At 43.9% G+C, this 15567-nt stretch overlaps 1 protein-coding gene across 3 annotated transcripts in view; it reads right to left on the reverse strand.

Moving 5' to 3' along the window:
• Positions 1 to 15567, reverse strand: part of LOC112454454 (sushi, von Willebrand factor type A, EGF and pentraxin domain-containing protein 1) — a 37765-nt gene that overhangs the window by 5895 nt on the left and 16303 nt on the right. For all 3 annotated transcript variants that reach the window (XM_025015861.1, XM_025015862.1, XM_025015860.1), the window contains exons 4-27: positions 13248 to 13329; positions 12510 to 12676; positions 10747 to 10887; positions 10376 to 10605; positions 9867 to 10220; positions 9361 to 9735; positions 9095 to 9263; positions 8565 to 8927; positions 8284 to 8466; positions 7995 to 8171; positions 7709 to 7911; positions 6991 to 7614; positions 6751 to 6874; positions 5261 to 6583; positions 4570 to 5022; positions 4245 to 4462; positions 3919 to 4171; positions 2985 to 3826; positions 1927 to 2810; positions 1605 to 1852; positions 1378 to 1509; positions 1125 to 1290; positions 746 to 997; positions 92 to 633 (exon numbers count right to left, since the gene is read on the reverse strand). In XM_025015861.1, the coding sequence (XP_024871629.1) occupies positions 92 to 633; positions 746 to 997; positions 1125 to 1290; positions 1378 to 1509; positions 1605 to 1852; positions 1927 to 2810; positions 2985 to 3826; positions 3919 to 4171; positions 4245 to 4462; positions 4570 to 5022; positions 5261 to 6583; positions 6751 to 6874; positions 6991 to 7614; positions 7709 to 7911; positions 7995 to 8171; positions 8284 to 8466; positions 8565 to 8927; positions 9095 to 9263; positions 9361 to 9735; positions 9867 to 10220; positions 10376 to 10605; positions 10747 to 10887; positions 12510 to 12676; positions 13248 to 13329 (8505 nt within the window). The remainder of the gene's footprint in view (positions 1 to 91; positions 634 to 745; positions 998 to 1124; positions 1291 to 1377; positions 1510 to 1604; positions 1853 to 1926; positions 2811 to 2984; positions 3827 to 3918; positions 4172 to 4244; positions 4463 to 4569; positions 5023 to 5260; positions 6584 to 6750; positions 6875 to 6990; positions 7615 to 7708; positions 7912 to 7994; positions 8172 to 8283; positions 8467 to 8564; positions 8928 to 9094; positions 9264 to 9360; positions 9736 to 9866; positions 10221 to 10375; positions 10606 to 10746; positions 10888 to 12509; positions 12677 to 13247; positions 13330 to 15567) is intronic.

Genomic DNA, 15567 nt, shown 5'->3' on the forward strand with positions numbered 1-15567 from the left:
ACACAACATTTTCCAAGAAAGAATATTATTTTCTAGAAAAATATTTCAACGTTTATTAGACAAATACTGGCCGAGGAGAAGACTTTCTTACACAACACGTAAACTTTGAAGTTGCAAGTGGCCGAGTTTCCGGAATGATCATAAGCCACGTAGCTGAGGTCATAGGTGCCCCACAGCAGAGTCTGTCCGGATCGGTGTCCGTTCTTCTCCTGGACCCTAATGACGCCGACGTTGTCGCTGAAATGCGGCTCGTCCCAGGTGACGATCGACGATCCGTTCTTCGCGATTACCCAAAGATCGCCCGGACAGTGCTCCACTCTGGGTGGGATCTTGTCAGCCTCGAGTTGCTGACATTTGTTACCACCGTAACCGGGCGGACACACTCGCTGTCCGCAGTGCGAAGGTACGACTCTCTCGACACCACCCACGGTTTCGTCGTATCCCGCCCACGTCAGCACCAGACCCTGATAGAGAACCGGTTCCGTGCGGCAGTCGCGAACTTGCTTCTGAATCTCGTTCGTCACGTGCAACGCACGGCCCCAGACTTGCACCTTGGTCAAATGGCCTTGGAAGCCCAAGTCCGTATAACTCTTCGTATTTTCGCTCGGTGGTTTTCCTAACACCGCCCACGCGCTGTAGAAATTTTTAATTATCAATAAATATTAATTTTCTAAAAGAATCGTCGAAGAAACATTGAGGAAAAATGTTTCGTAATTTTTTACGTTTCTTCTCAAAGAACACTTACTATGCTGGGAGTGATCTGCCACTGCCGTAGCCCTCAGTCTTGCTAGCAATGAGGCCTTCTGTGATTAAAATGAGCTCTCCGCCATTTTCACCATTCCACACAACAGCGACGTGATGCCATTGTCCGTCATTTATGGTCGCGTATTCTCTGAATGGCAGGTAGACGTCTTGCAGGTCGTGGAAGAGAGATACCTGAACACCGCTACTGTGCGCCTGGATCATAAGTCTTCGGTTCGTTGGAACGTGTGGCGAGCTGAAGAAAAGATTTTGCATATGCATATATCCATGTACTACATTACTCGAAAAGAAAATAATAGTGAATTATTATGCTGTATGAGTTTCAAGCGAAAGAAAAGTGTAAATAAACAATAAACCTGTACCTAACGCCATAAAGAGTAAAGAAAATTCCAGCTTCGTCTCTCTGCGTGTACTGCACCCACATAGCGACAGTTAAGCTCTTCGTGGAGCCAGTGAAGAATGGAATGACCTGCGAAGCGCTGCTGCGTCCTGGATCGCTGAAATACAAGTCGTAGTCCACTTGGATAGCTGTAAGAATTTAAAGCCAAGATTAAACGATGAAAATTAACTATCTCTAATATAATATCTTAATAAAAAAAAATCTGAGAAACATACATTTCCTGCAATCGTCGCCAGTTAAGTTGAATGGACACTGGCAGAAGAATTTGCCCGTGAGATCGATACAAGTTGCTGATGGTGGGCAAGAATTTTCTTTGCAATCGATTATATCTTCTTCGCAAGTTTGACCTAATGCAGACAATTAAAGAATTCATATTTTTTTTAGAAATAATAGCGTTTGATAAGAAAAACAACACGTTGACGTGGATATGTTAAATTTATACCAGTATATCCCGGAGGGCATATGCAGGTGAATCCGGGACCTTCGTCGATACAAGTTGCTCCATTTTTGCAAGCGCCGGCTTGGCAGGCGTCATACTCGTATTGACAGCCGATGCCGGTGTAATCGTTAGGGCAAGTACAATTCAAGCCAGAACCGAAATCTTGACAGCGGCCTTGGTGCATGCACGGATTTCCGATGCAGCGTTCCGGCGCCGTTTCACATTGTTTGCCATCGGTTCCGGATGGGCAGCTGTCGGTTGGAAACTCGTATAAACCCAAGATTTATTATTTCCGCGAAACATCATAGAGACATCATGTACTTACACGCAGAAGTAGTCCATGAACAAATCCACGCAGGCGGCGTCGTTCTGGCAAGGTCGATTCAGGCACATGCCAACGTCCATTTGGCAATACACGCCGCTCCATCCCTCCGGGCATACGCACTTGAAACCACCGACCTCGTCTCTGCACGTCGCGCCGTTCAGGCACGGATCGGACGCGCAATCGTCTATGTTGATCTCGCAGGACGGCCCGGTGTAGCCGTCTCGACAGTGACAGACGAAGGTGTTGTCGAGATCTATGCAGCGATCGGTGCCGACCGGATTGCAAGGATCGCTCTGACATTCGTCGATTTCCGCCTCGCACTGCAGCCCAACGAAGCCGGGTCTGCACCTGCAGACGAAGCCCTGTAGCTGATCTATGCATGTAGCCCCGTTTTGACAAGGATCCGACGCGCAATCGTCAATCGTGTGTTGGCACTGCTTGCCCGTATAACCAGGCTCGCACGTGCAGGTATAGTCGTCGATCTGATCGATGCATTGACCATTGTTTCGGCACGGCCGAGACGCGCACTCATTGATGTTTGTCTCGCAGGCCACGCCTGTCCATCCCGGATGGCAGATGCACTCGTGGCTGAAGAGCTTGTCCACGCAAATTCCATTCAAGCAAGGATTGCCCGAGCAGAGATCGATTTTCTCGTGGCAGCGTTTGCCGGTAAATCCTGGCGGGCAGTCGCAGGAGAAATCGGCGACCAGATCGGTGCAATTGGCACCGAGCAGACAAGGTCGCTCGGCGCAATCATTGGTATTGATCTCACAGCTTTGACCTTCCCACCCTGGCAAACAATCGCACTTGTAACGACCCTGCTGAAGAGCTATGCAAGTAGCACCGTTATTGCAAGGATTTCCGCTAGCCGTACAAGGATTTATCTGCATAAAGATACGAAAATAAAATTAGATATAGGTAAACTAAATATAAATACTTAATTTATAAAATGTTTGATGTTTATAGATAGAATACGATTTTTCTTTAACCGCATTGATCTATCCTCTATAGAATTTTATCAAGTGTTTAGACTGGAATCGATAAAGAGAAGCACTTACAGTGATGTCGCAATCGACTCCAGTGTATCCGGATCGACAGAGACACGTGTAATTATTAAATCCAGGCTCGTCCTTGCACATGGCTCTTTCCGGACACGTGTCGTTCGCGCAATCCGATTTCTCTTCTTGGCAATTGATGCCAGAATAGCTGTTGGCGCATTGACACCTGTAGCCTTGCGGCAGATCTATGCAAGTGGCACCATTGTAGCATGGCTGAGACGCGCACTCATCGATATCGATCTCGCAGCGTCTTCCAGAGAAGCCGGCTGGACATAAGCAGTGTATACCGTGTCCCATTGGCACGCAGAGACCGCCGTGCTGACATACGTTGTCGGTGCACTGGACAGGCTTGCACTCCTCGCGGCCGACCGAACCAGGTCCGTCCGTATACATGTTTGTGGGACACTCGACGCACGTGGTCGCGCCGTGCTGAGGCTGGAAGAAGTTCTTGGGACACTGAGCGCAAGGTGCGAGTCCCGTATCCGAATACATGCCCGGCGAACACTTGGCGCGGCAACGATCACGACCGGGCGCGGCTGGTTGGTAAGTGAACGTTCCAGCTGGACAGGTTTGACAGTCCTTGTAGCCTCCGATCGGCGGTTCGCCGGTGTAGCTGTTTCTGGGGCACTCGAGGCAAGGCACGAGACCGGTAGGCGAGTACGTTCCGTAACCGCAGACCGGTATGCAATCGTCTATGCTCTTCGATCCTTCCTCCTTTGTATACGTGCCGAACGGACAGCGCAAGCAGGAACCTTGCCGGTCGCTGTTCTGATAGAAGCCCTTCGGGCAGGCTGTGCACTGCTTCTGCTTCTCTCCGGCGAAGGTTCCAGCAGGACAATGCACTGAAAATGTGTAAACAAGTCTTGCGATAGAATTTCTTAAAAAAATTGTAAGTAATAGATCAAATTAAATAGTACGAAATATGTCTACTTACGGCAACGGGGAACGTCGTTGGTATCCATGTTCAATACTTCACCAATGCTGCATGTAAAGCCCCTACTGATGGACGATTGAAGAGCACGGAGAGGCGGGCATTGATTACCAATCGCGGAAACGTTCAACAGAGGCTCGATAACTGCGCTCGCGTAAGGGATCGATAAATCGAAGATCAGATTCAACGTGGAACCACAAAAATCGTACAATTGCGGTTGACGTTGTGCCGGGACGATCACCAAAACAAAGTCCATCTGAAATTTGTAGAAAATTTTTGTCAATCTAATTCCTCATCCATAATAATTCTGATTTAATTTTAGTCCATACCTTGAGAACATTCTCTTCGATCAAGAAAGGCATCGATCTGACGAAAGACACGTTCATATTCACATTGACAGCGGAGCAGCGTTGAGTTAAAATAGTGTTAAGATTTGTGTAATGCTGAGCCATGAGATCCTGGTACATCGGTAGACAGGATCGAGGAACGGCGCCGTTCGCGCGATAAGTTACCGAGGCAATTACATGATAATCGGCCTGTTGCGTGTCTACAGATATCAATATTTTAATTATTAGTAAATTACACCGTAAAAAATAATATAAAATAGTAATAGTGACAAATAAAATTAAGTTAATCTTAGAATAAGAAACTTACTTTCGGAAACGCAGTCGGGCACCACCGACGAGGGTAACCACCGTTTGTTAACGTCACACCCGAACGTTTTTGCGGGCGAACCATCGGTGAATCTGTACCCGGCCTTGCAGGTCGCTATGCATTGCAGTCCTTTGTCTCCGGGGACGCACTGTATACCGCCATTAGCCGGCGGTTTCAGTTCCCAATCGACGCAGGGTGTCGCTTGGACCGAAACTTGGAAGTGACAAGTCGCTCTGTTGCCGCTGGAGTCCGTTGCGTATACCGTGACGTTTTCGAAATCACCGATTCGAATCATCGCACGTTCCGGTACGAAAGTGATTTTCACAGGACCGGACGCGTCCGTGGCGTTGATGCGTTTTCGTGTCTCATTGAAATTAATGGAGTAACTCTCTTGTCGGTCGATCAGTTCGATAACGTAGCTCTGAGGACAGCTCAGCTTCGGTGGAGTTATATCTGCGACATCAGAATGTCAGTTAATTTAATATTGATTAAATTATAACTAATATTAATTAATAATTTAATTAAAATTCATGTTTAAATTAATATTATATGTATAGAACGACTGACACTTTTGAGCGAACACACACCCTATTAAAACGCAAGACCAGTACTTTTAAACATGCGTTATTAACACAAGATAAATCTAAATTAGACAAATAAAACATCAGACAAATTGAAAATCGTCACTAACCTGGAACAGTGATGTTGATCTCGCAAATAGCTACATTGCCATCGTAATCGAAAGCTATATATTTCACGAACGTGTCCTCGAAGATTCGAATGGGGGTTTTGAAACTCGGAGGCCTGACTTCAACTCGGGCGATACTGCCGCTGTTGTCGATGGCAGTTGGCACCGTGAAGTTCACCGGCAGAAGCTCCCCGTTGGCACCTTTTTGCACGACTATCGGTTGTTGCGGGCAGTTCTGGAAGACCGGTGCCTCGTTGTCCACACAGGGCGAGAATCCGTAATCGTAACCCAACAACGGTTCGTTCGCTGGTTCTTCGCATCCCATAAGCTCGAACTTCAGACAGGCGTTGTCCATGTAGCTGACGATACCGAGGATCACGAAGCGGGCCTGCACGTACTTGGGCAGTGTGATCATCGCCAGTTCGCCGTAATTTCCGGGATCGCGCATAGTCAGATTGAAATTCGGGAAGTAGACGACGTAATTCTCGTTCTCCGCCTGCTTGTAGAAGAAACGGATCTCGGTGGGTCTGCCGACGATGTCATTGGAGACCACGCCCTTCACGAGGATCGCCTTCACTCGATAGACGCGACCGAGATCGACGCTGACGTAGGTGAAGGCCTCCTGCTTGCCGCACCAGCCGGTCACCGAGTTCAGCCGGATGTTCCTGGCCTCGTAGTTCGGTCTCTCGGAGGTGGAGTTTATCGCCGAGTCCGGGATGCGTCCGGAGGCTAGACCGAGAGGTTTGATGACCTTGCACTCGGGCTCGCGAATGCAGACGATCGGTCGCGGACTGATGAGGATGTAGCCAGGCCTGTTGCAGCCGAATTGTACCTCCGAGCCCTGCTCGTAGCTACGCGCCACTTGATAACCGTCGCTCGGCCTGCCGGGATCCTCGCAGACCGGACCTTCGCATCGCAGGTTGCCAAAGTCCCAAACGCCGTTCGCCTGACAGCGCACGACGTTGTCGTTGCGATTGGTCTGACCGGCCAATTTGAAGGTATCTTGACAGCCGAAGAAGAACGAGGATTGATACTTGGTGTCCAGGTACTGGCCGTACTCGGCGCCGGGCGTGGGAAGCGGCTTGCCGCAATCCACGCGGGGACAAGACGGCTGCAAACCGGACAGCCAGTAATCGGGCAAGCCGGGTTTGGGATCGTACACGCACTGTCGGAAATTGGACGTCATGGTGTTGCGCAAATAGCGGCCGTTGCTACCGCATTTCAGAGTGACGTTCTGCTTGAAGGGTACCAGCACGCTGGCCTCGTCGTTTCGGATCACGGTGAGACCCTCGTTTTTATCGTCCGGCAGAGATACACATTTCGCGTCTGCAAAAAAAGTTGAAGAATGCACTTGAATTATTTTCAAGAATAGGGATATTTAATAAATATAAGACATTTCTTGTAGAAATAAGATTGTATACAATCTTATTTAAAACGGGGATGCAACGAAAATTTATGTGCGATAATCTTGAAACGTTCTGTATATTACTTACATTGACATTCGGGAATGGTCCCGTTCCAGACTCCGGCAGACGTACAAATTACAGCAGAAGATCCAGATAAAACGTAACCAAAATTGCACTGGAATCTGATGAGTTCGCCAAAGTGATGCTGCTCCTATAAAACAAACGAATTTCTACATTTCAGAAAATATTTACATAGCGATAGTAATCGTAACAAATCAATATTTTCTTGGGCGACGAAAAGGTCGTGTTATTTAATTTTTATTTTACCTTGGTTGACAATAATTTTCCATTTTCTGGCGCCGTTAGCGGCGGGCACATCACTCGCACGCACGTTTTATTTCTCTGATACAAATCCCCATCCCTCTCGCCAGTTTCTGACTTCACCAGGTTGAATCCGGCCGTGCCATTGCTCTTGTACAGTTCAAAGCCCGTGTTGCACATGCAGGAATAGCTGCCGGGACTGTTAATGCACTTCTGATGGCAGCCACCGTTCCTGATAGCGCACTCATTAATGTCCGAACACTCCAATCTGGTGCAGCCCATTATCTCTAGTTTCATACACGGTGCCCCGATGTAATCCTGTATTCTGAATCTCACGTAGCGCGTCTCGATTGGTACAGGTAGATTCAGGATGGAAAGCGTCGCCTCCAAAATTCTGAATTCCACCGGCGTACCATCTGGATTGGTGTAATCCTTGAAGATGTCCGTCAGATCGTTCGTATACTGAATCCGCACGGCCGACGCGTACGCGATGTTCCCGTCGATCCTGGCTACGACTTGTGTGCGGAATCCACGAATGATTGTCGGCGCTTTCATGTCGATCGTCACCCAGTTCGCGCCCGGCTCGATGTTGTTGCCGCACCATCCGTCACCGTTGTTCAAACGAATACCCTTCAGTAACAGAAAATATATGAGTAGTTAAATATTATAAAAAGAAGAAAAAGCATATGAGATATTATGAATAGAAAGTGTCAATGCGTCTTACGGTTTTTGTATATCCATTTTCCGAGCTTGAAACCGTGATCGACTCGTCGGGAATGCCGCCATTGATGAGACCAAGATCGCCGATAGGCCGACACTCCATGGTCGGTGCAAAGCCCGGCTTGCACTTGCAAGTAAACGCACCGGGATTGTTTATGCACTCTGTGGACGCTAGATCGCACTGGCTCGATGTGCATTCATTTATATCTGCAGAGACAGAGATTGAGGAATATGAGACAACCGCGCGTTTCTCATTATATGATATAAGTAATTTATATCATAAAATTTACCTTCGCAGGTTGGCACATTATCAAATCGTTGATAAGGACCGCATTGTATGATATTTGATCCAGTTAGCTTGTAGCCTCTATTGCATTGCACCCTAACTTCATCGCCGAAGAAGTAATCTTTGCCAATATCAACAACAAATCCATTTTTAATTGTAGGTAGTAGCGGACATTTGGCACCTATAGAAAAGAAAGAAATGTCATGTTGTTATCCAGTGTCATCCACTTAATTTTATATCGATGGTTTAATAATCAGTATAATTATTATTATTGAGCAGTTTACTATACTTACGTGAACATGTTGGTACTTCGTCGGACCAGGTACCGTTGCTCATGCAAAGAATGACGGGATGTCCGCTTCGAACATAACCAGGTTCGCACTCGAATCTGACAATCGTGCCATAACTTCGACCGCCTCCGTTCAAGATAGTTATGTTGGAGTGAGGTGCCTCTGGCAACGGAGCGCATTGAGATGCTGAAAATGAAAGGACACACGCGTGTCTGTAATATAAAACTCCGCTTCATTTAATACCGCATCTAGTTGTATCGACTGTGAAACTGATGTTAACAAACCTAAACAGGACGGTTTCTTTTCCCATCTTCCATCAGCCAGACAAGAAATCTTCTCCGTTGGTCTTCCGGAAGGAAACGCGAATCCCGCGTAACACTGATAAGTCGCCAGTCCTCGGTAAGTAACGTTCGAAGAGCCAATCGAGAATCCGTTATCGATTTGAGGTACGGGGCCGCAGTACACCTCTTGGCATTTAGGAATATACGTAACCGACCAGTTACCCCCGGGGAGACATACCGTGGCAATCCTCGATTTGCCTGTGGCGAACTCTTGCCCTAATGGGCAAGAGAATGTAACTACTGTGCCGAAAGCTGTGTCCCGACTCGACGCTAAAGCTCCCTCGCCGGGTTGTAATGCAGGGCAATCTAAAATTATCATTACATATATAGATAAACTCATAATTCAACAATATACAACGAAATATAAAATAATTATATACAGTTAATAAGTATTCTAGTGAATATAAGTATATATTTACATGTTATTTTACATAATATAAGAAAAAAAAAAAATAAAACGTAATATAGCTTACCGGCAGAAAACTCGGCCTGCCAGCCCGCGCTGCTGTGCAGAGCATCGGAGGCAAACCTAACGAGCATTTCTCCACTTTCCGCGGTAAGCGTGATCTTAGGTCGAGTGTTAGAGGTGAAACCACTTCCGGGATGCAAGCGTAGACCGTTCGTATTGGAGCCGTCGTATATCTGTCGATTTCCCGCGAAAAAGCGAAAGTTAATAATCCGAGCGTGCGAAGAGGTAACGGAACTTCATCGCCTAGGTACGTAACTTAATTAAATTTACCTGCACGTAGTCAGTTTTGTGAACGTTGAAAGTGACGAATTTCAGAGAAAGCGGTCCTCTGTCTGGATTTTTGATTCTGTACAAACACTCCTGGTTATTAGGATACTCGTTGAGACCGTAGGACGGCGATTGAACGGTTCCGTTTCTCGCGATGATCGTGGCTTTGCAACCCTGCGTGAAGCGAATGCTGAAACCGCGTCTGGAATCGCCGAGACTAGTTTTGAAATACAAGTACAAATTGTTTCCGGTGGACATGATTACTGTCGGATTGTTCTCCGATTTCCCGGTGAGACGTGCGATCGGTCGGCTCATAGGTGAATCCCCGTCCCTCACAAGAATGTAATCTCGATTCATTTCGAGATCCAAGTCCTCGATCTAGAAACGAGAAAGTTAAATCTTTGAATCTCACAGGTACTTTATATATTCTTCATTAAAAAAAAATTTCAACATTTTATTAAACAAGTATCGCGATTGAAGTAAATTGGATACGTAAGGTTTCAACTTACTTCCAGAGACATTATGCGTCCCGGCTGAGCCTGCAAGATATACAGGCACTCCAATCCTCCGGGATAATTCTGCGGATATCCCGGGGACATGAGCACTTGGCCTTGCGGCGTTGCTCTAAGGATTCCGCCGCAAGTCTGCGGTTCGGTTTTCCACGAGGCGCGGAAGCCCTTCCTCTCCACCGAGGCGTCGCTGCTGAATTTTATGATCATGAAGTTTGACGCCGAGACGAAAAGTTTATTGCTGAGATCCTGCTTGCCGGAAAGGGTCGCCAGATTTACGGACTTCTCCTCGGTTCTACCGCCTACGAGGATCTGCACTATGTCGAAACTCTTCTCGGTCTCGAATTCTTGGAACTGAAACACACGATCGCGACTCATTTTGTATAATTCCATTTGAAGCTGTCCGATCTGTCGCTCTCCGAAAAGTTTGCACAGCATATTACATACAGCGTTAAGTTAAGTGTCATTAGCTTATTGAACGGGGAACGTTTATTGAGCAAATCACTCACCTGCAGGAGAATATTGTGTCCTTGAGGGCCCTCCAGCGTCCACTTGCAATTGCTGAGGGGTGCATATTTATGCGGGTAATTTGGACTCTCCACGACGTCGCCGCTGCTCGCCATATAATACTGGCAGTTAGCCGGACAGTCCAATTCGTCGGAGTAATCGCCGCAGTCGTCCTGCTTGTCGCATTTGAACGCGGCGTTAATGCACTTGCCGTTCGAGCAGTGGAACGAACCTGCGGAGTTATCCCGTCACGGTGGATTATCATCCCCCATTCCACGATGAAATATGGAGAACGACCCGCCGGCCCGGCCGTTACGCGACCGCTTATACATATATATGTATGTTCGCCCGCAATTCACGTGAACGGACTTACCGGAAGGACAGGCGTCGGCACGACACATGAAAGGAAGAAGCGACTCGCACGTGGTCAATTCCCACGTTTGCCGGTCATCCGTCAAGGCGACGTCCACGCATTCGCCTGAGTGCGGATTCGGTTGCCTGGACGCCCAGAAACCTACATATTTGCCAACAATGTGAAAACGCAGCCCCTGACAATGTTGACGATATTGTTTCTTTTTTGTTTCAGATAATTATTGGCATTAGAAATGTTTTATTAAGACGTTTTTGTAATAAAGCTACATCCGCTTTATATATATAAACAAACAGATAAATCTTAATAACGTGTTAACAATACGAATATCTCGACTAATGCACGCTCGTGGTAAGGAACTGCGTCGACTTTGTCGTACATATCATCGTTATCTGAGCAATTAAATTTGTCGCTAGCAACGCATAGTTAACTACAAACTCGACGCGTAATTAATAGTACGGTTTAGTAGACGGTGTGCAAATGTATTAGATGAGGAAATTGCAGCTTGTAGCAAACGGACGTGAAACGACGACGTCTGGGTATTGTTGTGAGAAAAGTGTGTCTTCATCTCGTATATGTGAGTTCCGTGTTCCGTGACCCTGATAGAAACTGGCCCCGCGTGCATGCGAGGTCGGAGCTTTGTTACAAAACGACCGCGTCACAATTATCAATCACCTAATTTCATAATACGTTCGTATAACAATAACGTTCGGAAAACTTTTACTAGGACAAAATAACCTTTCATTATTCTTTTTTATCGTTCACATCCGTATTTTGAATGAATTTATGGCTTTTAATAATTCTACCCGGTAAAAAATTTTTCATATAAAAATATATAAAAATATATATAATATTATACATATAAAGTATATGAAATATGTCCATACTACGTTTTTTTTCTTGTATAATCTCTGTTTGTATGTATACAGAAAAAATAATAAGAAAAAGACTTACAAAATAATTAAAAAAATAATTTCTGCATTGTAAAAAAAAGTCTGAGCAAATATGAAAAATTTGCTCATATATGTAATTATATATAATTATATTTTAAATACAATTATTACATTATATATATGATTATATATAATTACATATAAGTATATATAGCCAAATAAATAAACAATGTAAAAACAATAAAAAAACAATGCAAAAATTATCCTTTTAATTATTTTCTAAATCTTATTATTTTTTTTGTACATACAAACAGAGATTATACAAGAGAAAAAAAACATATATGAACATATTTTATATAATATTATATGATTATATATATTTGTTTTTATATAAAAATTTTTTTACCGGGTAGCTGTCTTTAAAATGTACAGAAATATCTTTTGTATTACAGACTTTTTAATTAACTTGACTTACAATTTTAAGTAATTAATGATTAAAAATAAGATCTTGGAAGAACTGAGTTTTAAAGAAAAAAAAACCAAGACAAATCTCGTTAAACAAATTCTTAAATCGGTTACAAATGGATTTTAATATTAAGAATTAAGCATTTCTAACTCTTCAGAATTTTCATCCCCTTCACATTTTGAGAATCGCATTTGCTAGCCGCATCGCATTACATTGAATATCGGTCAAGGTCTCTTAAGTCAATCGTTAATGACAAGGAGCGCGAGTCGCACTCGAGAGACAGATTAAAAAAAAAAAAAAGGAAGAAGTGGCAGAAGCTGCACAGGATGCATTCGGTTACGGGATTTGTTCGTGCAGAACGCGCGGCTGCCGTCTGCAAATCGAGCGAAACGAAATTGCGTACAAACCGGCGTATTGCGAGACGAGCATTCCCGCGGCGGATTCGAGCGTGTTGGTACGTAAATCGTCGAGCGAAGCGAGACCTAGCCAGTAACGATCCAAATGCCGGCCGATCATGTTTGCTGACATGTTGTTCTCGCTGTATGACTCCACCACCATCAGCTCGCTCCCATATCTGCAATAGAAGAACGCCAAAGTGATTCACCTCGCACCTCGATTCGACCATGGTCGAAAAGGATGAGAAAAAAGGGCATATTTTTTATCTTTTGTCTTGAAAAACGATTGGCACTACACATTCTTTCTGTCGAAAGAGATACCGATAGTATTCTGTCGAAGTCAAATCTTAGGTCCAGAACTAAAAAATCTGGTTGCATTAATTGGAATTCCGGTAGATTCAACTAGTATGTCTGTTGGAAAATAAACAAATCAAAAAAATTTTTTTTGAATTACCAAATGAGCATGATTGATTTCTTCCCGTTAAATATACCAGAATTTCTGTGTCGTGTATGTCTAGTGAATATAACTAGAAGTTTTATAAATCCAACTGGGGGAAATACTAATCAAATCCTTATAGTTAAGTCTATCAAACGTTCTAGTTACAATACATCGAGTTTTATTGTGATAATTAGAAATTCTGCTTGGTTTCACCAAAATGCATTCTACCATACATCACTTCTTGTTGGTACCATCAAAACATTTTTCTCAGTGTAAATGAAAGGGAAAGATCGATAGTGCATGTCCCTTACCTCCTGCATAATTCCGCCGCTTTTTCCCAAGAATGCCTGATGTTGAAGAATTTATAACAGTGTATGCCTCGCAGCTCCCATCCTGCGCAAGGAAACATCGCATTAAACTGTCTGCCTTAGATGTAGAGATTGTCTGAGCGCAAAGTTGTAATAATGCGCCACGAGCACGCAATATCGCTAAGGGGATTATTGGAACATCACGTTACTGATTATCCTAATTGATCGAAATCTCTCTAAAATTATGGTAAAGATACGCTCATAAATTTTTTATACTTTAATTTATTCACAGTAGTGAAATTTTTGTTGAAAACTAGAAAACACCGGCACGGTGTACGGATGCAGGAAACCTTATTTTAAAGTCGGCGAGCGTTTCCGTGTAACCGGATACTTTAAACCATCTTCTGCCGCAAGCATACAGAAGACAGGAAAGGCGGTTAATCGGTGACCCGCACTGACAGCAACGGACATAACGGCCTCGATTGTTTTTTTGGCGTATATACGTGAAATAGTGAAACTCATGATGGTGGCAGTTGAACAAGTTTTATAGATTGATTTTTATTAAATATCTATATTTACTCCGATCCACTTTAATATTCTACATTCAATATTCCAGTTCAATTTAATTCTATCAATTCGATTGTCGATATCTATTCTTACGACGGTGGCCTGTCTGATTACCTATCACCTTCGATTTACACGATACACAATTTACATTCTGAGATTCAAAGTTTCCTCAAATCTGATTAATTGGAAAGTAATTCGATGCGCTTGCTCGTTCGACTGAGAAATTGCATCGAAATAATTCTCCGTACTGATCGATATGACTATCGTGCGTAAAAAGCTTTGCTATCCAGATCGCTCCCGGCGCCGGCGGCGGCGAGAACTTTTATTTCACGCCATGTCGTACATCGTCTGAGAATGCTCTCGAGTTTCCGCGAACTCGATTCGTGTCAGTGATTCGATCAAAGTAAACCACCTCGTCCCGGTCAGAATCGTGTCGTATAACAAGCGCGAATATTGTATTTCGCGGAATTTCTGAGCGACAGAATATGCAAATTACTAGAAGTATACTAAAGTTTCGATCCGGGAAAGTATATTTCACGGTTATCTCGTAGGAAAATAACAATAGTAGAACGCATTACAGCGTGTTTCATTGTTCAGGAAATAACAATGTTACGCGAGATAGGACTAAATAATATTACCTCGGCTTTAAATCGATATCTATTCTCTAGTTTGGCATAAATGTAGATAACTCGACGGAGAATTTAAAAATATCTTTCTAAGTATTCAACTCATGATCATTTATTGGCGATTTCTACTTGTTATTTCAAACGGTGTCGATGTTCGATCAAAATAAATATTCTGTCCATCATATTCTCATCATTTTACAACCACTTGATGACACAGTCGTAAATATAAACGCATAAACAGCATATTCTTCTGCAGGTTGGATACTTTCCACTCGAGTTATATTGCCACAATTTCTAGACGTATAATTAAGTCATTTTTATAAAATTTTTATAAAAAGTTAAATTTATTTTTTTTATTCTTCTTTTATTATTGGCGGATATTCCCAACATTTATTTGATTTTTTTGCTGCCTCGCTGCTGAATGAAAATGAAAGATCCTACGTGGAATGCAATTAAATATGTTTTTTGCATTTTTCGTTGGAACACGTAAGTCGCATGGAAGAGAAACGAGACGCGCAGCATCACTCAGTCATGTTGCTGATGCAGTGGGCGCTAAATTCGCAGGGAGAGACTCGATGACGACCTTCCTTTCTTTCAAAAGGTCAAACGGCCATGCACGCACGCGGTTCTCCCCGACGTGCATTAGCATTTCTCGTCGTCCGAGGAACGTGTGTGAAATATTATTTTCTCCCGGCGATGAGACGCGTGATATTTCAACGATCGCGTAATATTAATGACACATCGCGAAAAATGGAGGAAATCACAATATCTTGTTGTTACAAAAAAAAATTGAAATACAGTGTGAGCTAATGAAACAAAAATCTCCACGAGTTTTTTTAAAGGTAAAGCCGATAACAAATCAAAATTGACTTTAAAATTGATAAAATTCAGTATTTAATGGAATATAGATGTAAAAGAAATTGGATCAGAAACTCGTAACAATCGAAAGAGTTAATTCACTGGTGAAATATAGCGAATGGATGATATAATCCTTTGACTTGTCTAATCGGCACGCGAGTACGCGGAAAAACAGATCTTTGTGCCTCTTTTTCCGAAGGCAAAAGCCATCTTGCGAAAAACGAAGTATGTACACGCATGACGGATGATCGCGTAAGAACAGATAAGTGAGC

Source organism: Temnothorax curvispinosus, unplaced genomic scaffold (genome assembly GCF_003070985.1).
Source record: "Temnothorax curvispinosus isolate PA1 unplaced genomic scaffold, ASM307098v1 QBEX01005075.1, whole genome shotgun sequence".
Lineage (NCBI taxonomy): Eukaryota > Metazoa > Arthropoda > Insecta > Hymenoptera > Formicidae > Temnothorax > Temnothorax curvispinosus.